Source organism: Drosophila nasuta, chromosome X (assembly GCF_023558535.2).
Source record: "Drosophila nasuta strain 15112-1781.00 chromosome X, ASM2355853v1, whole genome shotgun sequence".
Lineage (NCBI taxonomy): Eukaryota > Metazoa > Arthropoda > Insecta > Diptera > Drosophilidae > Drosophila > Drosophila nasuta.
The window spans coordinates 17,637,811-17,665,706 of record NC_083459.1 but is presented as its reverse complement, the minus strand read 5'-3'; the positions used below and the strand labels follow the sequence as shown (position 1 = coordinate 17,665,706).

The following is a 27,896-nucleotide window of genomic DNA, read 5'->3' as shown; positions in this document are numbered from 1 at the left end:
CGTATGATGGATTTGATTTGAGCTCTCGTGCGGGGCTTTAACTCTCTCTCTCTCTCTCTCTTTCTCTCCCTCTCTATCTGTCTCTCTCTCTCTCTTTGAAAGGTAATACTTGTTGTTGTTGTTTTTCTTGTTCTTGTAGTTGTTGTTGTTGTTGTGATTGTTGTTTCTCGTTTGTAGCTTAGTAAACGTTTTTTTTTTTCAAAAGCTTCAAGTTTCGGTTTCGTTTTTTTTTTTTTGCTTGTAGTTGTTTGATGTTTATTTGTTTGTTGTTGCGGTGCGTTGTTTATATGCGTTTTGTTTATCATAAACTATGTGTTTTTGTTGTTTCTTTTTTTTGTTTATTTTTTGTTTGTTATGTTGTCTCTTTCTTTTAGGCTATTGTCACGGTAAAAGTGGCGCAAAACAAAAACAATTAAAAAAAAAAAAAACAAATTTTCAGAAATTTCAGAATATTCTCTTGGCATTTTTATAGAATGCGTTTTTGTGAAATTCTGTCAATGTGTGCATATGTTTGTGTGTATGTGTGTGAATATAAGAGTGTGGAAATTTTGTGTGTTTTTGCCTAATTACAAATATTGCGTTAAGTTTTGCGCTGCTTTGCAACTGTCATTGATAAATGCCTTGCTTTTTTTTATGAATATTTTTATTAATTTTTGCCGCTGCTATTGTAATTTGTTAGTTGTTGCTGCTGCTGCTGCTGCTATTGTTGTTGTTGTTGTTGATTGTTGTTGTTGTTGTTGTTGTCGCGCATATAATCCTTATAAGGTGTATTGTATACATATACATATATCGGTTTATCTCTATATAAGTATGCATGTATGGTATATTATTTTGCTTTCGTATATCAACAATGCTTAAGTATTGCTTTAAATTATTTTCAATTTTTTTTTTTTTTTCATTTTTGCTTTTTTCGTTTTTAGCATTTATAATCAATTTTTAAAAATATTTCGAAGGCTGCTCTCGTTATTTGTTATATTTTTATTTTTAAGTTTATTTTTACGTTTCGTTTTGGTTTTTCGATTACTTTGTTTTAAATGTGCCATTGATTTTTTGTTATTTATTTTTTAATTTTTTGTTGATGTTTCTCTATTTACTAATAATTTGTTTCGCAGTTTCATATTCAATTAATTAATTATTTATTGAATTTATTTTGTTTTCTTGTTTTTTTTTTTACTTTCACATTATACCGCTATGAACTGCGTTCTGACTACGCCGCGATTTGAATTATAGCCACATTTTGTATGTATATAAGTATGCTTACACTTTTGGTATGCATATGTATATAATTAATTTATATATATAATAAATTTGAATTTTGTCTTTCATTTTTCATATTCGTATATATCAAAAAATTATTATCATTTTGAATGTTAATCGACGCGCGAAATCGGCATTAAATCTTTTTCATTATTATTTATTTTTGTTTTTTGGTTTTTCTTTTTTTGTTATATATTGAAACTTTTGTTGTTGGCGATTCTGATTTCTGATTGCTTTAACGGTTTGTTTTTTGTTTTTTTCTTTTATTTATTTACCAGAGTGTAAAATGTTAAGTCAAAAACCAAAAGCATTTCCTGTTATGTTTACGTTCTATTTCAAGAAACTTTTAGCTGCGATTTTTTTGCGTTTTTATTGTTGTTTTTGTTTTGCTCTGTTATTAACGTTGTTTTTAGTTGTTGTTGTTGTTTTTGTTGTTGCTATTATTGTTACTGCTGCTGCTGCTGTTGCTGTTGTTGTTGTTGTTGTTACAATAAATAGTTTGTTGCGCGTTTCTCTCTGTCTCTATATATATATATTTTAATATTCATTTTAACCACCACCTAAACTTAACGCCTGAACTATACGTGGATCAGCTTTACTACCCTCACGAAATTCTTCTAATGTTAATTTTCCATCATGATTCTTATCCATTTGATCGAATATCTTATCCACACGCTTCTGCGGCGTATTTTCATCCTCCGATTGCGGTTGCTGACCCTAAATGGAACAATGTAACAAAATCAAACCAAAAACATGTTGGAGAGCTACAATCGAGTGTGCTCGACTGTGAGGTACCCGCTACGTATTTTTAATAAAAGCTAAACAATTTGGTAATATTTTGAAAATATACCGAATTTATATACTAAAATTACTAAATACATACTAAAGGCGATGATTGACATTTTTAATAAAACAAAACAATATGGTATTTTTTATTCAAATATACCGAATTAATATGCTGGAAAATCCCAACATATACCACAGGCTATTTTAATAAAAAAAAAACAATATGGTATTTTTTTATTAAAATATACCGAATTAATATACTGGAAAATCCCAACATATACCACAGACTATAATTGGCATATTTAATAGCATTTTTAATAAAAGCAACATAATGCGGCATTACTCTTAAAAATATATACCGAATTAAAATACTGAAATATACAAAAAAATATATATACAACGCGCTATAATTGGTATATTAATATAGTAATTTACTGAAAATATACCCTGGTCTAAAAAATATACCAGACTGTCAACCATTAATATTTATCGAATAGTTTCTACATTATTTATCGAATCGTAACTAAATTTTAATGAATTTTGTATTATTGTATGTTTTAAAAATGATAACTCTAGCTTCAAAACTACGCTTGCTATCTAATCCGCTGTTCTGCTGTCGAAACAAAATTATAGCTCTATCACTTATACAAGTAGTCTCTGCGATCTGGGTATTTCATACAGACGGACGGACAGACAGACACACGAACTGACGGATAGATAGACAGACGGATAGATGGACATGTCTAGTTCGTCTCGACTGTTGACGCCGATGAAGAATATACTTTTCTTTATGAGATTGGAAGAAGAAGGAAGCCTCTGCATACATTTCCTTCCGCTACAACGTTATAATACTCTTCTAAGATATACATACGTAGCGGGTATTGTAATACGCGTATATCGATTAGGAAAATCAAATCATGACAATACACTGGCAAAGAGATTGAAGAGTGTTTACTTACCACCATCTGGTAGATTGCATCCACAATGTTGTACATTTCTTCACGCGTTATATAACCATCGTTGTCGACATCGTAAAGGCGAAAAGCCCCTAAAAATTGATCGAATATGCGAAGGAATAGCTCAATTAATTGAAATCAATTCAACATATAAATAAATCGTATATTACATTGATAAAAAAAACGACTTACACTGCAGTTTCTCGTCCAGGTTTCCTTTCGATGTGACGGATAAGGCGCGTATGAACTCTTCGAACTCGATTGACCCATCCTGTCAGAGCACAAACGAAAAAAGAGAAAAACCAAAACAAAAAGACAAAACAGAAAAGCAGAAAAGCAGAGACAAGGAGGAGAAAAACAACAGCATGGCAAATCAGTGCAGAAACTCAGACATGTAATAGGTTTTGTGTGTGGGGCGTGGGTGGTGAGGGGAGGTGTCATTATAATCGCCGATGCCACAATCACCAGTCCCTCCAGTCCCATCAACTCCACCAGCAGCCAACCAGCCAACCAACCAAGCCATCCATCTATCCATCCATCCACCATAAATAATAAAATGAGCGCAACTTTATGAGTCCCCAGAGAGAAGTTGTCTCTGAGTTTTGCGGGGGAAATGGGAGTGGAGGAGCCCAACATAATAACTTGCTGTTCAAATTCTTCTCAACACACTCAATATATATACATTTATATAAGACAGCTCTAGATAATTTATGTCAACTCGAATTTCGATTTGCACACAGCGCGCCTAACTGAATTTATCCAATTACAAAGTTCGATTCGCATTTCCCTCAAATTAAGCATCAATAACGTCTCAATTTCCCTTAAATTGAGAAACACTTTTACTTTCGAGAAATAAGTATGAAGTCGATACACTCGAGAACATCCTCGGAATACGACGAATACGCAAGTCATTGCGAACCGAATCGAATCGAATCGAATCGATTCAATTTAATTAAGGGCAATCAAATAAATCATTTAAATTGCACAGGTAAATCGTTTGCTTTCTCGATTTACAGAAGTTGAATCACCAATTTTGGTTACTCTCACCTCTCTTTCTCGCAGGCTTGTTAGCTTTTATACAGCCTGACATGATTTATTATTCATTTTATTGAAAAACAACTCAAGCACCATAATTTAAGAGAATAAGAAATGCAATTTCAAATAATAAATATGAAAATTTAATTAAAAGAATAATTGCACACGTAATAATATCGGATAGAAGAATATATATAAAAATGTAATAATGAAATACTACATAACAATTTTTTAACATTTCGTAAATTTTAAGGAATAGAGAAGTTTAAAAAAATATTAATAATATAAATTTAAAACATTGAAATATAGAATTTTAACAATTTCAGCTATCCAATAAATTTAAAATTATATAAAATAGTATAGTTAACAAAAATAATAATAATAGAAATATAATAATAATAATATAGAAATATAATTTCAGTTCCTAGCAATTTCGGATCAACATAAGTATATAGTATAACAAAAATATTGCAAATATAATAATGAAATACAGATTAAAAAAGCTTAGAAAACAATAATGCTTAGAAAACAAAATAATAAAGAATTTTTTTTAGCTTCCCAAATTTTAGCATAAAATAGCATAGAAAGTAAAATTCCGAGAATGTTAAATTCGTTGAATTAGATACTGCTCTGGCATACTCAATACATTTAGCTCCGGTATTTCTTAATATTATCTTAACTTGCTGTTCTATTGACATGAAATTATTGGATCAAATGAAATGTAATTAAATTGTTCATGACTAATTATACATGCCACCGTAGGAGAGTGTAGTATAAGTGAAACTGTTGTTTGCCAAACTCACGGACAACAGAAAACTAATGGGCATGTCTGAAGGCTAATGAATTTAATTGTTGTATTCATATATGCATATATACGAGTGTGTGTGTGTATATATTGGCATGTACGAAAGATGTTAGACGGTTAAGACATTAGCCAAATATTTAGCGATCCCAGACCATTCAACAATTTGGCAAATTGGTCGAAATCGTTAATTTTTGCGCTCGAGTTGCGAACAAATTCATCAATGTCAATGAGGCAACTAGAAATGCTGAAAGCGGAAAATGATGGAAGTGATGGGTGGAGAGCATGGAGAGTGGTGAGCAGAGAGTGTGGAGATTGTGGAAAGTGGGCGATGACGACAACAAGGACGTGGCCTTAATACTCACATTGTTCTCATCGAAAACACGAAACACGAGCGAAGCAAATTTACTAGGATCGCCTTGTGGGAAGAATTGCTTGTAGATTTTAATAAAACCCTGGCGAGAGATAAAAATAATTAGGGTGTTTGCGGGGCGTGGCAGGTTCGCTGTGTGCGGGTGTCTATGAGTGTGTGTGTGTGTTTTTGTGTGTGTGTCTCAAGTTGCGCTTCATGAAAACACGCATTAATAAATTTCATTATCAACAACAGTCAACAGCAGCAGCCACAAGAGCAGCCGTCGCCGTCGACTCATATAGGAAATGGGGTGCCATTCATTCTCTTCTGTCGTGGGAGGGGGGAGTAAAGGAAAGAGGGGTATTGGGGAAGTAGGCGTATACTTTTGGAAGCAACTGTGTTTTTGTCGTAGCTGCTGCTTGAAATTAGTGCTCATATATTGGCAAGATTGAACTAATTAACTGTATAATTTGAATATGCGTGGCACTCTCTGAAAATATTAGTGCGTGTGAGTATGTGTGTATGTGTGTGTGTGTGTGTGTTTGTGTGTGTGTGTAAGGGAAAGGGTGTACGTGTGTGTGTGTTTGGTGCTACGTACTTGCTCTGTGAGTAAACCATTCGGACAGTCTTTCAGAAATCCTTTGTGCCTGTTTGTGTATTTGCAAGATTTATGTATATATAGATTTCCAATTAGAACGAATTATATATAGCAATTATCGAGTATTCACACACATGTGATTTCTACTCACCATTGACGTATTTCTTTTTCCGTAACTGCAAATAAATAAAAGGAAAGATATGTTAATTGAGTCCCGAAAAAATAAATGTATTTTTACAATAAAATAGCAGTAATGTTTTTTTTTTAATATTGAAATACTTAACGAATTTGCTTTTTTACTTTTTTTTTCATTAATAATAATAATTTAATAAATAATATAGATCATCAAAATAAAAATGGAATGAAATATTTTAAAGAAATTTTTGAAATAAATTCTTCAGTTTGTATTCGTTGCTTTAATAATAGATCTTTTCAAATGCATTTTTTTTAAATTAAAAATTGAATATAAAAAAAAACAAATAAATTCAGAAATTATAAACATAGTAAAATATGTAAAAAAAAATAAATATTTAATATAAAACGTTAGCTGTTTAAAGTAAATATAAAAAATAAATCATTTTAAAAGAATCATTCAACATTTTTCTATCATTATTTGAAATTCAAACCTTATCCGATGTCACATCGTAAGACAAATTTTAGAAGCATAAATTTAGCTCTGCCTCGTCAAACGATAAGCATTACATTGAGCCCTTTCTCTAGTGACTGGCACATCAATAAACTTTATGAACCGTCGAAAATCCCACATTCAGTTCGTTGTGGCTATGGCAAGCAACAAACTTCGTCTGAGCAATTTCGCCAATTCCCACAAGCTAATCGCTTAACTTGCAGCAAAATATCGATTTTAATTTACTTGCAAGCCATCAAGAGTTGCACACACTTCTGCTTCTGCTTCTGCTGCCTTTGCTGCTGTTAAAGCCAACGAGGATCCCAGTGCAAGAAACAAGCAGAACGGGAGCTGTGAGGTTGTCGCCGAGGGCAATTTGTGGCACACAACTGGAGTCGAGTGTTGATGCCACTTCTTGCAGTAGACAGCAAAGTCTTTCTGGGGGCGTGGGTGGTAAACATAACCACATTTAGTGGAATGGAATGTGTCTCGTTTTGACACACAAAAACTTTAGATAGGTTTAGGAAAATGCAATGAAGATGTTGAATACCAATTTAAGACCCCCCAAAGCGAATAAATATTTATTGAGAATAATTTAACCATCTTCTGGCTATACATATATTTCAAATTAATTGTCCTACTATTGCCTTGCTATCAAGCAACTTATTCCACTGCAATTTTATTGTAAGAGTGTTTTATATGAGTCAGCAGACCACAACAATAAATTAAATTGATTTTCTTTGCATAAAATTATATTTTATAAAAAAAAAACAGTAAAAATAAAAGAAAGCCATTCTCTGGCATATTTTGGTTAGATCTACGTTGACAGATGTATTTTGATTAGTCTATATCCTCATCTTATAATCCTTTTGCAACAAATAAAGTACTATAAATAAATGTAGAAGTTTAGCATTTAAGCATTTTGCAAAGTGGTATATTTTTAAATAAAAAAATATGATTCAACACAAGCTACATAAATTTCAAATCAATCCAAATTTTACATAATTTTCATAATTAAATTAAAGATATAAAATATATATCTTAAATTAATACTAGAACGAATTCATTTTCTTATAATTTTCAAATTGAAAAACATTTTCAAAATATATAAAAAAATAAATGCATTTTTTGCATACTTATCGACAAACAAAAGCTCAAACAGAAAATAAAAAATATAAGTCAAAATAAAATAGGTTACTAATTAAAATTATCAAACTATTATTAAAAAATAGAAACAATAAGTAACTACGTGAAGAACTATAAATGATTCTTCTCATTTCGTTTAATTGTTGGATTGTATAGCGATAAAAGTGAGAGAAAATATTATTTCGATAATCATAATTGAGCTTAAGCTTTTGTATTTGTTATCTTCTGAAAATTTGTAGAAGGATTTTTTAACTCTTTGAAACTTAAATACGAGAAAATAAAAGAAAAATGGTTTAGTTTTGCCTTAAAAACGCCAAACTATTTCATTTTTTTTTTTTACATTCAGCTAGTGTTCTTTGGCCATCACAATCACATGGCGCAATATACTAAGTGTGTGTATAAAGTGTGTATATTTGTGGTTGTGTATGTAGGCACACACGCACACTAACGCACACAAACATAGTCGTACATTGGTGGTTATGGTTTGCAATTGCCGTGCCCAAATGGTCGTTTACAAAACGTTTAAGCAACGGGTCTCCCGATCCCTGGACGACACCTCCTGCTGCTGCTTCTGTTGCTGCTCCTGCTGGTGCTTCCATTGTGACCGTTACCGTTATGTGCGTGAGAATGGCGCACATGTTACAAGCGCAAGTTCCGCCCACAAGTTTCTCCCCCCCTTTTGGATAGATGGGCAAATATGGTTTTGGGCTTTCCGAGCTTAGGTTGCGGGATGAACGGATGGATGATTGGGTGTCTTTCGGGGCAGCAAACGGTTGGACCCGGGGCACAAAGCACAATATTTATATATATAAATTCAGGCAAAATAAGTAACGCACACACATACACATACACATACACATACACATACACATACACATACACATACACATACACATACACATACACATACACATACACATACACATACACATACACATACACATACACATATACATGGGATTGGTGGTAAGCCCAGAAGCCTATACAAGCTTGACTCCCAATGGGTAAAGCATTAGCAAGAGTCTTTTTGAGGATATTTAGTGTTCACGCCACCGTTCGACAAGAAGAGCCCAAAAGTCGAGTCGAGTTAAGTCGAAAGTTCATTGCTTCTAAGGCACAATGATCCATCGTTTATCCAGCAGCAAAGAGCAGTGCGAAACTATCATGAGATTTCTACATTTGTATTTTAATTAGTATTGAGAGTCGTTTGACAACACATTTAGTTCGATGCCATCGTTTGTTGCCCATGGCCGAACAACAACAACAACAACAACAGCAACAACAACGCAATCTCAATAAAGTCAATAATTGTCATAGTCGGGCACTGAATTGATTGGTAATCGATAGCGCGTTGTTATAGTCGGGACAGACAGCAGATACCGACCGACCAATTGAATGGGTGGCAGGATGGAAAATGGAACGTGAAGTGAATCGTGAGCGTGGGAGCGTGAGCGTGGGAGTAAGCCACACACACACACACACATCGACACGACGTGGCCACGCTTATCCCCACAACAGCTTTTATGTCAGTTGGAATTGCATTGTATTATTTACGTGTAGCATGTAAAAATACAACTGCATTTACTGCGGCCCTCAGTGTGCGCTGTATGGATTGTAAATAAAGCGCATATTGCTCATACGACTTGTTGCCTTCCTGTCTCCTGTCTCCCGTCTCCCTTCTTCCCGCTTCTCCCTTCCGCCTCTACTGTCACTGCCACCGCAACTGTCGACGTTGATGGCGACAATTGTTACCAGTGCTTGTTGTCATACACTTTCCCAATGCATGCCGCTTCACCTTCAAAATATTTACACATGTTGCTCTATGAAAATCTCATTTATACTTGCATTGCATTGGCCATTGTTTACGCTATTTCACACTACGCTAAGAACTGTATACAAAATATACAAAACGCCAAACAAATGTAATTTTTTTCTACATTTTCTACAAATGTAAATATGGTAGATATTATTGAGTAGTAACAAGAAACGAAAGTTTGCGGCAGCAGGTACAAAATCCGATTTTATATTTTGTATTTATTATATTTGTATTTATGTTATTTGCTGCTGATATTAAATGAACTCAATAAATATTTTGTTTTTGAAACTTTTAACAACAATAATATAGTGCAAATTCACATAGACGTATACGTAATATTTCGAATATAATAATGATATATGGCTAAAGTTTTGGATTTTTTCATTGTATGGAGCCAACTTTCTTTTAAATATTATTGTAAAAGAGTTAAAATATTATTTTGTTAAATAAACAATTCTAATAGTCTATATAAACCTTCAATTAAAGGGCTCCAAACATGATAGAAAACAATAACAAAAACAGAATTTCAATGAAATATTAATTAAATGCCCATTTGAATGTAAATCAAAATAAACGAAAGTATTATTACATTTATAATAGCTAAGGAAAGCATACTTTGCTATTATAAAATAAGCTTATTTTAAAAATATTTTTGAATTATTTTAAAATTTAATTACTTTTCTCTAACATTTTCATTAAAATACCAGAGAAAGTAATGCAAAATAAACTAATTTATTATGAACTTCCCAAAACTAAGAACAAATGACAATGAATTACAAATATATTTTATTTTAAATAGTTTTCAAATTTAATTGTATTCTACAAAACTCAACTAAAGAGGCCCATAAAAATGTATAAACTTTTGCAGTGGTTCGATCGATTTGATGCGCTTTAAATTAGTTTGAACATCTGCATATGAACGTGACCATGCATCACAAATGGTGCAAAAAGTCTGCTAATTGAGGGTTATGCATGCTAAAAAGTGTCGCTTTAGCATATGCAACGGTTGAGCAATGCATTCAGCATCCATGTATGTACATATGTACGTAGTTGTATCTTGTTGCATACACACTACTTCAATTGATGAAGCTGATCGAATTTGTGGCAATTGTCGCTGGCATTCGAATGCGGAATGCGGAACTTGGGAACTGCGGAACTGTTGTGTATGTGTGTGTGTGTGTGTGTGCCCCATGCGAGTCCGTGAGAATCGTTGCATATTTGATTGCAACACTATGTTGTACACACACACAAACACACACACATTGACAACAATGTATGCAGCAGTTGTGGGCTTTTGGTCGCGACTTCGTCTTTCTCTCTCTTTCTCCCTCTCACTCTCTCGCTCACTTTCTCTCTCTCTCTCTCTGGTTGGCGGACAACATGAAATATTTGTGTAATCGCTACCATCAATACTATATACAAAACCCATCTGTGTGTGTGTGTTTATAGCGTGCTTTTAATTGCATTTTGTCTGCACTGGGCAACAGTGCGAAGAAGATTTGAAACTTTCCCAATTCGATTTCGTTGCTGGCATTTGTCCGTTTCCATTTCTAGATGGACAGGCAACATTTATTTCCCTTTTTTTTTTTTTTTTTTTTTGGTTGTTGAAAAATGTCGAAAATACGGTATGTAAACATTTTTATTCCGACTGTCGAGTGGAACTTGTAATCTTCACGTACTTCTTGTGTGCACATGTTGCAAAATAATTATTAAGAAAACAGCATTTGATTGAGACAGAGATAAATGCATTAGACAAACGTACGCGTTTCTCTTCAAGCTTACAAAAATGTAGGAAATATTTTGGTAGAAGCAGCAAATATTCATTAAATGAATAAATAAATAATGAATAATAAATGAATTTCATTTATTTCATTTTAAAAATAAAGCTTCAAAAAACAATGAAACAGCACATAACAATTTATTTCATTTTAGAAATATAATAAATAAAAATGTATCATTATTTGAGACGCGATTGTTGTGAAATTTAATAGCTGCACTTATATGATCTATTAACAGAATGTTTTAAGTGAGTTTTCGGATTAAATTTGATATTCATATTAATTCAGCTGAAATGTCGCCTCTATTTTTAGATTTATTATTAATTCTATTTTATTCTTCATTATCCGTCATAAAGACAACTTAGTAAGTAATTTTTAAAATTGTGAATTTCTGTAAATGATTAAAACAAAAATTACTAAATTATTCACTCTTTAAAATGACAAAATGAAATACAATTAGAAAGTAGCTATAATTTGAGTGGAACCATAAGATACAGAAGACTTTACATACTTTACAATCATATGTATACAATCGCCAGCAGTTTTTTGATTCCTTAAAATCTAGTCGTGTGAAATGGTTGATTTATAAGGACAAAAGAGCCATCTCTTTTTTCTTGATCTTAAGTCACGAAGGCAAAGAGTACGCCTTCAAAGGTCGAGTAATTGAGTGCCAATTACCTTCAAGTATTTTATTACTTTCTTTTTTTCAATATACAAAATAAATATTACTAATATTAAGACAAAGTACACAGCACAGCGCTCACAACTTTACCAGACAATATGTTGCTATATTTTTTTTTTAAATACGGAATCAAAGTGCATATGGGAAAAAGTTGTTAGTAATAAATAAAAGCAAAGGAGAGACTAAGGCAAAAAACAAATAAGCTTCCCTCACCACGTTAGGACACAATTTAATGGCCATTACTCGACAATTTATTGTCTTATCCGTAATCCGCACCCAGTTTCATTCACATAGTATTTACCTTACACACACAAAAAAAGCAGCCAAAAACTCTCATAGAAATATCTAAACGAGAATAAGCGATAAACCCAAAAAAATAACGGTCAAAAAGCATTCATAATGTACTACCAGTATTTTTGGTTTGTTTTCATGTTGCTTGCTAGACGAATTATAAAATATTCAGTAGATTTTTACGTGGCCTATTTGAAACGTGGCCCAAAACTTTGTTGACTGAGTTAATTGGGTTACAACACACCGAGGAGCAGAAGCTCAGTGAATGGTTTTTTGTAGCTGGACACATATCATACATATTTGGTTAGAGGGCCCAAAAGTGGCTTGGTAACAACATTCAAATAATCTCATTGTGTATCTCAATTAGAACATAAAACGACTCTAACAAATTCCATTCATATTTAAACTAGTCATTTCATTTAAAAGACAGAATGTGTATCAAAAGTGTTTCGTGTTAATGTGAAAATTTCTGCTTACGCACGTCGAAGCTTGAAGTTAATGAAACTTGGTAAATCAACGGACGGAATACCTAAGAGTCCAAGGACTCTCTTTTTCACTCTCTTTCTTTACAAATTCAAACATTTTATTTATTTATTGATTTTGCTACCCGTTGGGCCACATGGATGACCCATCGATGGCCGCCCCGATTGGGTCCGAATTGAGTTTCTGTCCCGTCTAGGCCTGACCCTGCTCTACCCAAATAGCTTAGTGACAAAAGGTTAGCATTCGTAAGCTAAATTAATTTACTGTTGCGCATATGCCCCGATGGGGGACAGAGGCGTAATATTCAAATGAATACTTGAAACAAGAAAACTACAATGCATCCCTCGATAATTTACCTTTTGAAATCGAACAATTTCATTGTCAAGCAATTGCATAGCTGCAAATTTAATCCAAATTGAGAATTGATTACACACCTTTATAGTTTAATTCAAAAGGTCTTGCAAAAGTCTCTCTTTTTTCAAATTCAAATAAAATGACTTAAGCTGGTGCTTGAACAAAGAACATTCTTGCTTTGGTTGACAACGTGGTATATTGAGTACACAAAGCAAGTATAGTATATTTTGAATATTGTAGTATCTTGCATATACTTTAGTATTTTTGTGGTGCATTAATATAAATATACCAAATATAAAATTTTGTTTATTTTAATATTTTTTGGTATATATGTAAGTATTTGGTATTAAATCGATATACCAAATTTGGCCTTTGGTATATTTTTGTATTATTATTTTTTTTTTGGTATATTGATTTCGTATACTTGATGGTATATCTATATAACCTATAGTATAGGTTACTTTGGCTTATTTTAATATTTGTTGGTTTATAAAACAACGTATCTAAATTCTCTTGCCTTTGAAATCAAGAGCTCTCCAAAGTATAAATTTCAGCTTTAATACAAATTTCAACGGAAATTTTATTTTCATTCGAATGTTTAACACAAAATTTTATATAAGCGTTAGAAGAAAAATTGATTGTAGTCCGCGTTAAATTCTAAGCAACTTTAACACAAAAATGTTATTTTCATATCACAAATAAAGCTCGTAGTCTTATATTGTTGCCAGCTCATTTTGCTTTAAGAAATATTGAGGAAAGAGCGCATAGATATCTGGCAACTTGATGATGATGATTTATGAAATGGCCGGGCAAAATGACAGGCCGTTAGTGAAAGGAGTGAAAGTACCCTACCCAAAAAATAATATGCTCAAACCCAGCAGCCATCAAAGCAAACATCAAATAAATGAACGCATTGTAGCTGAGAAGATGAATACACTCATTTGCATTCAATTATATGGGTGGGCCTGGCACATCAGGTGGTGGATTATTGAGTTGCATGGCAAATCGTAAAATTAATGTCAACAAAATGTGCTATCTTTTCTCGTCTCTTTCTCTCTCTCGTCTCGTATCTCTCTCTCTCGTTTTGGCCAAGACCCAAGGAACAACGTTGAACGTTGAACGACGACGACGACGACAGACAAATTGCTCGGACCAGGGACATTAAGAAAGTGGCAACTTGGCAGCAATCTGTCAACACTTTGGTGCTGACTACCCAAACGAAATTCAGGTCTCCCCCCAAAGCCCAAAACCATTGTGAAACCAGGTGCTGCTTAGAATGCCCCCCAGCGGCGTAATTATTTATATTTCGCTCTGCTGGCAGGCCAGGCCAGCCGAGTTGAGCACAGAGCAACCAAGAAGACCAACCACGTTTCTACCGCAAAAGGCACAAACAGGGCAAAAAGGGCGCAAAATACTTTAAAAAGCAATTAGTCAACAAAGTTTTAAGGCGCAAAGTTGCCGTCTTGCACTTATAAGAAGCACGTATAAAACACAAAAAAAATGTATATTAATGGAAAAGGCAAATAAAAAACTGAGTACCAAATACTTGACTACGAGACACACTACAAAGTAGAATATTTAATATTATACATATATAGTGTAATGTAGATGTCCCTAGAAAATATTCAGCTTATTTCGAGTTAATATTAAATTGATTCTACAGTATTATTTTTTATCCTTAAAATAAAGGCTCACAACATTACAACTCTCTTTTCTCCTGGCACTCGAAGCACATTTGGCAAGTTTAGCAATTTAGCTTCTTATCCACAAGGACATTAAGCACTCAATTAATTTTCTTGCTAAATACATTTTTTACTACCAAAAGAACACACACAGAGAGAGAGAGAGAGAAAGCATTGCTCCACGTAGCTTATCCCATTTAATGGAGTTTCTTTAACAACGCACGAAAGGTTTAGCGCCATTTACAATGTAATCCCACGTTCATGAGCAGCAGCAACTCCTTTTTTTGACCCGTTCACTTTTGCGCGAAAAATTAAATAAAAGTCGCTTTACTTTACAAACACAAAATGTGAATTTAAAGGAGTAAAAAGTATACCGGATTTCTTCGTAAGTAATACAAAAAATGTGAATCTTTCTCCATTCGACTTTTGATAATAATAACAGGCAAAATTCTTCTTCTTAAAAAAGCTAAAAAATAAATGAAAATAATACAATATTTCTTCTGTATAACTATCTGAAGATTTGCAAATTCCTTATTTCAATTATAAACATACAAATAAAACATACATACAAAGAATTCTTCAGTTAAGCTGTCTCAAAATTTGCCGATTTTTCATTTAAGTTATCATTTCTTCATAAACAAAAGGAAAACGAAGTCATTTGCACTATTTTCTATAAAAATGACAATTAAAAATCATATTACGAAAGGTAAAAATAAACATTTTATAATCAATTTTCAATGTTTTGTTGAGTACCACAATGTAACGGGTCTCTCAAAGTCCATAAAAAACATGAGACATTCTTACTTTTTGGCTGTGCTTGCAAATACGTAGTCAGAACACACGTAAAGGAAACTAAATACTTGTAATTACAGTTAGTACAAATATTTGAATAAAACATTTCCAAATGAAACTTATTTTTTGTTATTACTAGTTTGATGATGGATTGATTGCTTGCTTGGTACTTACAGTATGTGTCAGTTGTTAAACGGTCGATGGTATCCTGTTTCAATTTGGAGCTCTTTTTTCCCATGTTGTCGTTGTTATTAAAGTACCCTTTTAGCTCTTGTTCAAGCTTCTGCTCTCCTCTTGTTGATGTTGCTTTTTGGTTTTGCTGCTGTTGTTGTTTTCGTTATTACTGGAACTTCACCTTTTGAGCTTCACTTGACTGCTATTGCTTTTTTAGTGCCAAACTTTTTTGCTGCGCAAGTTAATTTATTATTAAATAAAACTTTTTAAAGGTATTTTTTATATGCTTTATTTTACACCAGCCATTATAAGAGGCAACAAATATTGCACAAATATTGCTTTATATATTACACAAGTCAATGTTCAGAATGAGGAAATGAACTTTTTTGTGAGGACTTTTTAGTCGTGACCTAATGAACAAAGCCTGCTTTAACTGCAACCTATTGCAACTCCCAAAACTCTTTGTTATTTCTGAATTAAATTTTACATTATCTTTTGACATTATCTCGTTGAATATTATGAAAGACCATAAAAAAAAAAAAAAATTCTTAATCTGTCAGTATTTAATAAAAATCTTTGATTACTGAGGTGATATTTTCTAGAAATTTACTTATTCGAATTATTGAAAATAATTTTGCAACGTTTTCCCCTATCACAAATTAATGTTTTCGCTTCATTGTGAAATGAATAAAATGATAATTATATTAAGTGAAATCCTGCAAATACTTATTAATTGCATTCAAATTGTCAGTTTTGAAAGCAAAATTATATTTCTCAATTGTTGAGGGATTAGCGCGCGTGGCTTAGAAGTTGTGCAATTTGCATGTTCTACAGAAATTGAAGGCCAAAATGAGACATTTTGATGACTCTGGCAACTTTAGATAAGCACATAGTTTGCTTGGCCCTGGCAGGCATTATTTTCAAATCAAGTGTCTGGCCCCATCATAGCTAGCTGCCAACGACAAACGCAAAGGCGAACGAATAATAATGAATATAAGAGCACTCACACACACACACACACATACACACACACTCACAGAGGCATAAAGATGCTCCTTTGTGAGCGACGCTTTGTAGAGAGAGCTCACATTTTTTTTTTGTCGTGTTATAGTTCAGGTCAAATCTAGTCTCAAGCTTTTTTGTAGGAGCAACAAACTATTTCAATACTATAAAGTGTACTTGACTTACGACTTGAATTGGAACTTTTTATGTATTTGAAATTATTAAAGTATTAAATTAGAATATAAAATATTATAATCAATAAATTCTTAGAAGAACTTTTAAAAGCGCTTTCTGAAATCAATTTGTTCTACATTTTTTTAAAGAAAAACTGAACTGGAACTTTTTATGTATTTGAAATAATTAAAAAAAAATAAAATAAAATTTAAATGTATATTAAATATTATAATTAATCAATTCTTTGAAGAGCTTTGAAAAGTATATTCTAAAATCAATTCGTTGTCAATATTTAAAAAGAAAAAACAATAGCACGTAAAAAACTATATGGTCAAGAAATTGAAAATATTTTATAGTCGGCCACTTTAGCTTGTTACACACTTTATGCGCGACGCATAAAGCTCATCGTACTCCCGATGTACAGGGTGCAAAAATGGCCAGAGAGAGTGAGCAAGAGGGAAACGGCTATCAAAAGCGCTTAAAAAACTTAACTCTGCTCATGTGGTGGATAGAAAGCGCTGAGAGATGGCGCGATGGCTGCTGCTGTCTCTCTCATATCTGCGACTGACGCGCATAGCATAAAAATAAGATGCCTTTGTTTACTCAGGACACAGACACGAGTGGCGATGACGACGTCGACGATGACGACGACGACGACGATGTCGACAACATTCACAATGTCTCCCGCAATGAGGCGCATAAAAATGCAATGAAATATATGCTGTTAATTTCAGACGCAGACAACAAGGCACCGAGCAAGCATTTTACATCTCATCGCATCGCTTTCGCATCGCCTCGCATCGCATCGAGGTGTGGAATGAAAAATTGCCGCAAAAGCGGCAAGCAAAAAAATATAAAAAGAATAAAGAATAAGAAAATATGTCAAGTTCAGACCAGCAGCCAAATTCATGCGGTCTGAGGAGGAGACTCTTAAGTGCCAGCGTCAGCGCACAAAAGTATGCAACGTTTATTTTTACGAAACAAAGAACCATTTTGCTGATGATCTCCACGCCTCCCTCCGACCCTACAAACCACAAGAATTCTTTATAGTAGTGTCAACAACAACCACGACAACAACAACGTCAACACACAACAACGACCATTGTTATATTCGTCACACATAAACTTTGACCCCGCATTTGACCCACTTGCAGTTGGCATAATGTGAAACGCCTTTCAAATCAAAAGTTATATCCGTAAAAATGAAGATTTACCAAAAGATAAAGTCAAAGAAGTATGAAAAAAATTAATTTCTTATATTTATTAATTCCAAATAACAAAAAATTAAACAAAACTAGAATTTGATGGCAAGAAACAGCTTTGAATTTATAGAATAATTTCCAGAAGAGTGGAGAGTTTTCCTAAATTAATATTAATAATATTATTCTAAATTCTATTCTATATTCTATATTCTGCTATCTATTCTATATTCTGCTTAAATTAAAGAGTTGGCAAAAGAGAAAATCAAAAGAGGAACAAACAATTATGTATTCCTTATGAAAAGGTTTTCAAAAGTTGATGCCAAGAAACTAATTTGAATTTATGGATTAAGTTCCATAAGATTAGATTAAAAATTCATTTCACACATAATAATAATGCAAAGTTATATTCAAAAAAATTTCACTGCTGAAATTTCATTTATTATGTTTATTACTAATCAAAAACGATCCAAAATTTGGTCCCGAAAAGACATAGAGATATAATAAAATGTTAAATATCATTCTAATGAAAATTTATAATTGGAGCCAAACATTTTTTTGTTAACAAATTAAGATGTTGCCACAAAAAATGTGCCTTTTGTAATGTAAATGTAATGTACTGTAAAGTTGACGCCAAGAAACTCAGAACTTTACATTTTTGGAATGGGTTCCCTAAGAGTATTAAGTTTTATTAATTTCATATGGTATAACAATGTGAAATGTTGATCTCATCAAATGTTATAACCGCACAAAAAATGTGACTGCTTAAAATTACATTAATTATGCTTATTCCTAATGAAAAATGTTTCGAAAATTAGATTGTAAAGTTGATAGCAAGGAAATACTTCGTATTAATGGATGAAGAAAGTCTAATTAATTTCAGACCAAATTCAGTTGCTGGGAAATAAAAATGATTGCTTGAAATTGCATTCCAAGGATATTATGGTATTTTTATGATCTTTTTCGCTACTGTTTGTTTACAAAACTGAACTAAAAAATACAGCAAAAAAGAAAACCTCGCGCACGCATTCACATAAATACGTATACACACACTCGTAAATAAACTCATACACACGCCCTCTCGTGGGTTTCGCTTTTGGCATAGTCTAAACAATGTATTGGCATTTCGTAACTAAACACGGCTCATCTATGGCTGTGTGTGTGAGCGTGACTGCCCGTTATCTCTGTCAGGTGCTTGCCTGCGTGTGTCCGTGTGTGCAAGTGTTTGTGTGTGCATGCCTGCGTCTGTGTGCGTTCGTGTGGAATGCCATGCGAAAAGTTCTCTCAGTGTTTCAGTTTTGCGCTTCTCGCTTTTGCGGAATTGTTCACACTAAAAAATATTTTTACGTTTATTTCGTTCACAGCAGGCAACTAATGCAGTGCCAGACTGAGATAGCAATACACGTATATCCATCCCGCTCACACCCTCAAACACAATCTGCAGAGCTCTTCGGTCTCTTCAGCAGCAAGCTGACTTGTAGGTATTACTCGACTCTTTTTATCTGAATGAATGTCTCTCTACATGTATGTGGGTGTGCGAGTGTGTGCAAGTGTGTGTGAGTGTATAACTTTTGTTGTTGCTGCGAGGCATTGCAGTTTTATTGCTGCATTTTTGTGTTCATCTTTTACTTTGCTTTCGGTTCACGGCGGCAACTGCCTCTAAAAAAAGGCACCGCCTGAAAGTATGCTACATATTTTCTTTTTTCCATATTTTAATTTCTTCGCTGCGCACAGATGCACTATGGGGAATTTCACTAGTTTTTTGGGGCTTCAATTCAAATGCGTTTTCTTTTTGTAAATTTAAACATACTAAAGAAATTTTTTGGAAAAATGAACGTGTTGCCTCCTTTTTTTAGTTTTGAATATGTTATACTAGCCAAATAATAGTATTCAATTTTATAACTTAAAAACCTTCAAAATATGGCAAATAACATTTTAAATTGTTTAAATTGTATTTATATGAAGTAACATAAATTTTTTTTCATCACCAATTTCAACATAGCTAGAAGACTGGGTGAAATAATTATAATAATAATAATAATAATAAAATTATTCAACTATCTCATTGCGATATTTCAAACAAAAAATCTGTTGATAGAGATTTTATGATTTAAATTGAATTTCTCAGAAAGTACCAAAAATGTACTTTAAATTGACATCCATTTCAACAAAAATTATACACTTTCCTAGAGAGTATTAATATGCTTTTCTATTTAAAAATTGGATAACACTACAACAACCCAAAAAAAGGTGAACAAATTCCCCCCTTTTAAGCACAAGATGATTAATTTTAGTAATTAACACCTAGTACATCAAGTTATAATTCAATTTCATAGTAAATAAAAATAACTTGTTTTTTACTTTTAAAGGCTTTTAGCCATCTGATAGTTTTTAATTTTCAGAGGACGTATTTTCGCATTTCTTAACACCTCTGTTAGTCGGGTAATTGTTTAACAGTAACGAGCTCTGTTAATCGGTTAATGGCTTAACAGTAACGAGCTCTGTTACGATTTCTGCTATAAGGGATTGAAGCTTGATGTCATGGTTAAGTTAATGAGGTCATCGAAATGTAATTTTTACGTATTTTTAAAAATGAAATTAGTGCCACAAAAAGTAAATGTTGACCCCATAGTGAGATGCTCACTCACACACACACACACGCATACATGTGTGCTATCTAGCACACACTTGTGAGCAAATTTGAGGCACTGGCAACTTTGTCGCAATGACGCCGTCGTCATCAAAACGAGCTATTCGATTTAAATGGTTTGTGAATTATATTTCTGCAGCAATCGAATGGCAGGTCAGTCGTTAAAAACGAATACGAATCTGAAAGCGAATGTGAATAGGAATGCGAATGCGAATGCGAATGCGGGCGTGAAGTGCTTGCCACATTAAATATTTCATTTTTATTCAACTGCAGACACCATTGAAGCGTGAAAACGTAAACGAAAACGCAAACGCAAACGAGATCTTCCCACCACAAGCGCAAACAAAATCATTTCGAGTTGCGTGTGCTTCGATTAAGAACATTTCGAACCAAACTAACAGCACTTATGAGCTTTGCATTATTTATTTTGAGCTTCTCCATTTGAAAATGTAAGAACATAAATTCATTGTTTGCTTTCTCTTTGAGCTCCAATAATATATGCCATATTTTTATAGTATATTTCACTTTAAAAAGAAAAAGATAAATGATGTGAACTGAAGTTGTTTAGTAGTATACACAGGCAAAGCAACAGCAACAGCAACAGCAACTCAGCTGCGGACTCCGATCAACCACATAGTTTATTTGGTTAGAGTTTCTCCCTTCACCTCAGTCTCAGCCTGCGCAAAACCACAATTCACATTTTGCATGGACTTAGGGAATAAATTGTTTGTTAAGTCGGTTAAGCTACATCTACAGATTTTCTTAACTTTCTTGTTTACACGAAGAACTTTAAATAAATGCTTTTCCTTCTGACATGGATTTCAACTTTAGCGTCTCTTTTACGTCTAATTACAACACAAATTTTGATCTTTTCTGTTTTAATATGAATCATATGAATATAAATATAAAGGAATATACATTTTTATAAATATATATTTGCCTGTCAAGATATAGTAGATAAAGATAGATAAAGCATTTAAATAAATGCTTTTCCTTCTGACATGGATTTCAAATCTTCTCTTCTATTTTAATATGAACTATATGAATATAAATCCAAAGGGATATACATTTTTATAAATATATATTTGTCTGTCAAGGTATAGTATATGAAATAAGTTTTGAGTTTCTCCCTTTAGTATAAAATGTTTAAATGTTTTAGTATAAAATGTATAAGTCATCTTAAATGTAATTTTTCTGTTATATTTTTAATTTTACTAAAAGTGATCAATTTGATTGATTTCATTTTTTAATCTTGATGTTGTTGTTAAAATCCACTTATTCTTTTAAAAAGAATTTTTTAAATGAATAAACTTTGTATACATTTAATAAAAGCTAAAGTATTTAAGATTCCAGAAAATTTGGTTGCCATCAGATAAAAATTGTTTAAGTTATTTAAGAAATATTTTATATATATAAATATTCATAAATAAAATCTATATTAAACACTAAATTTGTAAAGTTTATAATATATTTATATACTGCTTGGAGCGTAAACTTCAACATCGTAATTTTGTAAAAATAATTTCAGCAAAAGACTCAACAATCTTCATTGCTTGCAATGCTTTCACAAAGAACACAAAATTGCAATTTCACATTAAATTTTTTAATATCACAGGGGAACAAATAAATAACTAAATATTTGTAGTATAATAAAATAGCTAAGAACGAGCAACAGCAAATTTTTTCTACATCTCTGGATTTCATTTATTATCCTCTTTAAACAAAATTATCTTGAAAATCGTATCTTGAAGCTGCTCAATATGTGTTTTCGCGGAGTTTTTTCGTGGAATGCCATTAAGCTGGTAGCCAGCGGAAAATTATCTCGGCGCCAGTGACATTAAAAAATGCTATCGCAAAAAGATTTGTTACGTTCGCCAATTATCAAGTAATTGGTGTAAATTAAAAAGTACTTTACGGGCACTATTGTCACTTAACAGCTCCGCCATTAAATTGCAACACTTCTCCTCCCGCCCTCACCCTAAACATGCCTCTAACAAAAAAACAAGAAAAATCCTGTCCTTTGGATTTCTTTTTTTTTGTGTTTTTGTTTCACGTATTTATTATGATTACATGGCATTTGTGTGTGGGTGATTGCAGCCATTGAGGTGGAGAGCAGGTGGAAGGAAAAGGCATCTCATCAGTGTGACTGACTTACAGAGTGACAGACTGACACAATGACACAATGACAGACTGACAGCAGCTGCTGCTACTGCTATTGCTGTGTTATTGCCGCCACTGTGAATGCTTTTGCTGCTGCTGCTGCTGCGTGGGAGAGCGAATCAACTTATTTTTGTTTACATAATCCTTGCACGTTGTCTCCCTGTCTCTGTGTGTTTGTGTGTGAGTGTGTTTCACTGTCTGTGTATGTGTGTGTGTGTGCGTCTCTCAATGTGTTGGATATGCAAGCAGGAATTGCAGGTCCCACCTGCAGCCCGTTTTCGAGCTGATTTCCAAAGCAGGCGGCAACTGCTGGACCGCAAAACGTAAATTTGGGTCAAGTTTTGTAAGCGCGCCCACCCCTAAGCACTTCCCCTCGCCTTCTCCTTCTACTTCTCCTTCTCTTTCTTTGCTCTTTAGCTATGTACATATATAGACTAGTTTAAATATCCGGGGTTGCATTCCACATTCTTTTTTTAAACTGTTTCTGGTCGCACAAAAGTATGCTACGCTTAGAACAAAACTACAAACACTTGATGTCCTTTTGTTCCTCTCAGCTCCTTTGGCATTATCATCATCATCATCGTGACAGCACAAACTTGGCCTCACTTTTGTTTCAACAATGTTGTTATTATTGTCGTTGTCGTTATTGTTGTTATTGTCGTTATGCTAATGGCTGAATGGCTTCATTATGCATATATTTATTTCGTTTGTTTCTCTCACTTTGCATTGTGTCTGTTCCTTTTATTATTTTATTTCAAAAAAAAAATTATATATATTTTTGGGTTTTGTCACTTTTGCTTACTTTTAAAATTTTAACGCGATTTCTTTATTTGTTGTTAATTTTGTTTAAGGCATTTGTTGTGCAAAAAAAAAAATTTGTAAAAAAAAATTAATTTTTTGTTGTGTGGTGTTTTGGTGTTTTTTGGTTTCGACTTGGTTTGTTATTTTGCTGCGATTTCTGCGATTTGCTGCTCTTGTTGTTTTTGTACGTTTTTTATTTGTTGTTTTCTTTTTTTGTGTGTGTGTTTTTTGGAGGCACGCGCGAGTTACGTTGCGTTTGTTTGGCGGTCAAATCAACGACTAAAATCGTTTGCCACGTTCCACGATGAGCGAAGGCAGCCAAAAAAACACAGACACACACACACATCATTTATTTCATGGTGTGTGCGACGTTTCGCTCTCTCTCTCTCTCTCTCTCTCGCTCTCTGTGTATGTGTGTGTGTGTCTCAATGATGACGACGACGAAGAGAAGAAGAAGAAGAAGAAGTAGAAGTAGGCGTATGTATGAATGACTGCAAGAAGAGACTGTGTCAACTCGCGTCGCTTCGTGTCGTGTCGTTGTGGTGAGTTTTCTGAGTTGGTGACTGTAACACACACAAACAAACACAAATACACTCACACACACACACAGCACAGCACGTTGCATGTGTCACATGTGTGGAGCAGCAGATTTGCGGTTCATAACGGACTTATATAACGCACACTAGCGCAGTCTGGCGCAAACCCAACAAACTCACCACACTACAGACGCGTTGTTCGCCTCGAGCTTTTCACCACGCGCAGACACAAGAAGCGTGCTGTTTTTTGGTGTATGCGTGTTAGCTGCATTTGTATGCGTGTTAAAAGCTGACAAAACGACAAGAACTTACACCAACGTGAAAAACCAATGACAACAACAGCAACAGCAACAACCACAGCACCAACAGCAGCAGCAGCAGCCAGATGAAGAAGTATCCCAAAAAAAAAAAAAAAGCAAAAAAAGCGATTGAAAAAAACCATTGCATACTTCAAGGCGTTCAAAAATATTACCAAGCAAACAAAAGCTTGTGAATTGAATTCAAAATAGAAAACGAGAAGAAAAACAGACAGAACAATGAATAATAGTTGATGTCAATGTACATGTCAAATTCATTGAATGAATTCTCTCCATGTCGGTGTCCGTGCGTCAAGAAGAAGAAGGGAGAGCATGAAGCACTTGGCTGACGTAGACGCGTTGCTGCCAGTCAAACAACAATCAAACAAACAAACAAACAACACATAACACAACACAGTCACACACTCACACACACACACTCTCATCATAATAATGAAAACATTCGCTTTTTGCCGAGTTGCGTGTCTTTAAATGACGTAACCAGCGAGCAGAGCTAAACGGACCAGAGAACCGTTGAACTGAATGTCCCGTTACCCGTTGCCCCCCGCTCGCTGCTCGCTGCCCGCCGCCGGGCACCGCTAAGCTCGAGGGCCATCATCATTGAGAATTCACCCTATTAAGAATTTACATTTACATTTCTAATGCTGCCGCTGCTGTTGTTGTTGTTGTTGTTGTTGTTTATGCTGGTGTTGTTTTTGCTACGCTTGTTAATTACCCAGTGGCCGTGGCGTCGCTTTTAATTGCTCCTGGTCTCGAGCAGCCACAACAAAGTAATAATAGAATAAGATATATAAATATAATAATATATAAATATAGAAAAAAATGTCACACATTTTGATTGATCCTAATCTTAAGCAACCACAAACAAAATAGTAATGGAATAAGAAATACAAATATAACAAGGATAATAAATACAACAATGTATAAAAAAAAATGTTATACACATTCATTGCTCCTGGCGCCTAGGAAATATAAAATATTAAAATATTTTAAAATAAAATAGCATTTCGATTGATTCTAATTACAACTAGACACAACAAAGTAATAACAGAATAAGAAATATAATTTAATAACCATAGTATATACAAAAATTTGAAATATATATATCTGAGCTCAAGTTGACACACCAAAATAATAATAGAATAGGAAATATAATTAAATACAAAGATAATAAACATAAAAATTATTATTAAAACATTTAAAAACCAAAATACAATATACATTTTAATTGGTCCTGAGCTCGAATAGCCACAAAAGTTAATTAATTAAATAAATTAAATAAATTAATATAACAATTTTATAGATAATAAATATCAAATTGTATATAAATTTAAGTAGGTAATATATTTTAATTGTTTTACTGATCGCAAACAGCCACAACAATATAATAACATCAAAAAAATTATAAACATAATACTGTATGAATAATAATAGTAATAAATACCAAAATTTATAAATGTTGAAACATGTAATACATTTTACTTGCTTCTGGTTTTGAGTAGCCACAACAAAGTACATCATAATAATAATAATAACAGTCAAAATAAAATATTACTTACTAATTATTATTATCACATATAATCAAGCGAACTGTGCATTTTATTATCTTAAATAAAAAATATTGCAAACATTTGCAACAAAATTGTTGAATTTGTTTTAAGCTTTTGTTTTATTTATTTTTAATAGTAAGAAATATCGTAAACCTTATTAATATCACTAACTTTTTTCAAAAGCGCTGTCTACACAAGCCTTCGGCTAGATACAAACTTTGAAAACTTTTTGCTTTCATAAAAAAATGTCGATATTAACTTAAAATCAAAGACTACAAGAGTCTATGAAACGCGTTAAGTTATTTGGAAGACAGTATTTTTAGGCCATAGTCAATTAAAGCAGTTTTAAATACACATAACATATATGTATAACTAGTTTTTGGTAAATTTATTGTAGTTTTTTATGTATTGCATAATATGCATTGAAAGTTTGGGAAACGTGTCATAGCGAAAATGAAAATATTTTCACATAAATTTAAATACGCGTTTAAAAGTGAGTTTGTTTATACTTCTTCATTAAAATAATTTAAAACATTACAGATCTTCAGCAACTAAATACTTTCAGCTTGAAAAAGACTTAGAAAAAAATGACGTAACTTTAATTTTTATATTTCCACTATATAAAAAATTCTAATAAAATACACAATATATATTTTTTATCAGAATATGTTTCAATTAATTATTAACATCTTCAAAATATGAACCAATCTTAAATTTTGTACTTCCACTAAATAATCAAGAAATATCTCAGAAAGAAACAAATTAAATATTTTTGCTATTGTTAAACAAAAACCACACAGAAAGTGACTAACTAAATAACATCGTATTTTGCATATAGTATAAGTTTACTCAGCAAATTAATTGCGATTTATCAGATTTGAATTTAAAAACAATTACCAAGTAATTGGGTAACAAAAGTAAATGGTCGAGAAATAAATACTATACTAAAAGTATTTGTTTTGTATTTCACCATATTTTCTTAACTGTGGACTCGACGATCGAACGCACAAAGCAAAGAACAATTCTGAAATGATGGAAATGTTTATGCTCTTGGCCAAAAATAGTCGAAAGTTCACATCATTTATATAGCAAACAAAGTTTTTTTTACTGCTTATCGTATATCATGTTATCAAAATAAACATTTTTCAGTTCAGTTTCAGCATTCCATAGCTGTCAATCTAAATGGCAAGCAAACAAAGCAACGAACTGCGATGATTAGGTGCGTAAATAATTAAAGCGTGTTCTCTCATTCACAAATTGATCGACCTAAAACATATCCTCAGGTTTAATAGTCAAATTTCATTTCATTCATAAAAATAGAGTGTTGGCTTGTTTAAATCTTCAACAATTTCTATGCAATTTAAATCTAATATACACTTGAAGTTCGATTTATGACTACAGGGTATGCGAATTAATGCTGTTTAAAGCTCATAAATATCCAATCGGTCGGCCATGAACGCTAAAGACTTCAAATCGCGAATTAATGACAGACCAACATGACTAAATCATTTGTATGCTAAACAAGAATAATATATAAATAACATATATGTTTTATTGCTGTTGAAAATGTCTCCAGCTTCCTGTTCTTTATTTACTAAAAACTTTAGAATAACATTCAGCAGATATACTTTTAACTTTATTTTATTAAAGAATCATTAAAAAAGCAAACATAACTTGTATATTTTTAATCCAAACCAAACTATCATTAAAAAATATATATATATTTTATATTTCATTCTATTGCATAATAAAAATTAAAACTAAAAAAACGGTTATTATAAGAATGTAGAAAACTTTCTTTAAAATAACATTAAAGGTTGACTTTTGTAGTATATTTTACTTAACTACAAAATAGTTAAGGAATCTAAAATTTGAACATATAGAAAATATTAATTTTT

General features: G+C 32.7%; 1 protein-coding gene across 2 annotated transcripts; it reads right to left on the bottom strand.

Moving 5' to 3' along the window:
* Positions 1-218: 218 nt before the first annotated feature.
* Positions 219-23,861, bottom strand: LOC132796259 (frequenin-1). 2 transcript variants are annotated; one of them, XM_060807358.1, is made up of 8 exons: positions 23,597-23,861; positions 15,610-15,841; positions 5,938-5,962; positions 5,787-5,835; positions 5,202-5,291; positions 3,192-3,270; positions 3,003-3,091; positions 219-1,974 (listed from the first exon to the last, which is right to left on the bottom strand). In XM_060807358.1, exons 2-8 carry the CDS (start codon positions 15,671-15,673, stop codon positions 1,807-1,809), a joined length of 564 nt encoding a protein of 187 aa, XP_060663341.1. In that variant the 5' UTR covers positions 15,674-15,841; positions 23,597-23,861; the 3' UTR covers positions 219-1,806. The 2 variants fall into 2 exon arrangements, with proteins under 2 accessions (XP_060663341.1, XP_060663342.1); XM_060807359.1 differs by lacking the exon at positions 23,597-23,861 and having other exon boundaries at positions 15,610-15,886.
* Positions 23,862-27,896: the final 4,035 nt, after the last annotated feature.

Coding starts and splice junctions, on each gene's coding strand:
- LOC132796259 (XM_060807358.1), bottom strand. CDS start 15,673: ATGGGAAAAAAGAGCTCCAAATTGAAACAGGATACCATCGACCGTTTA. Junction 5,292..5,786: donor ATGGTTTACTCACAGAGCAA/GTACGTAGCACC, acceptor ATCTCTCGCCAG/GGTTTTATTAAAATCTACAA. Junction 3,092..3,191: donor CCTGGACGAGAAACTGCAGT/GTAAGTCGTTTT, acceptor ATCAATTTTTAG/GGGCTTTTCGCCTTTACGAT.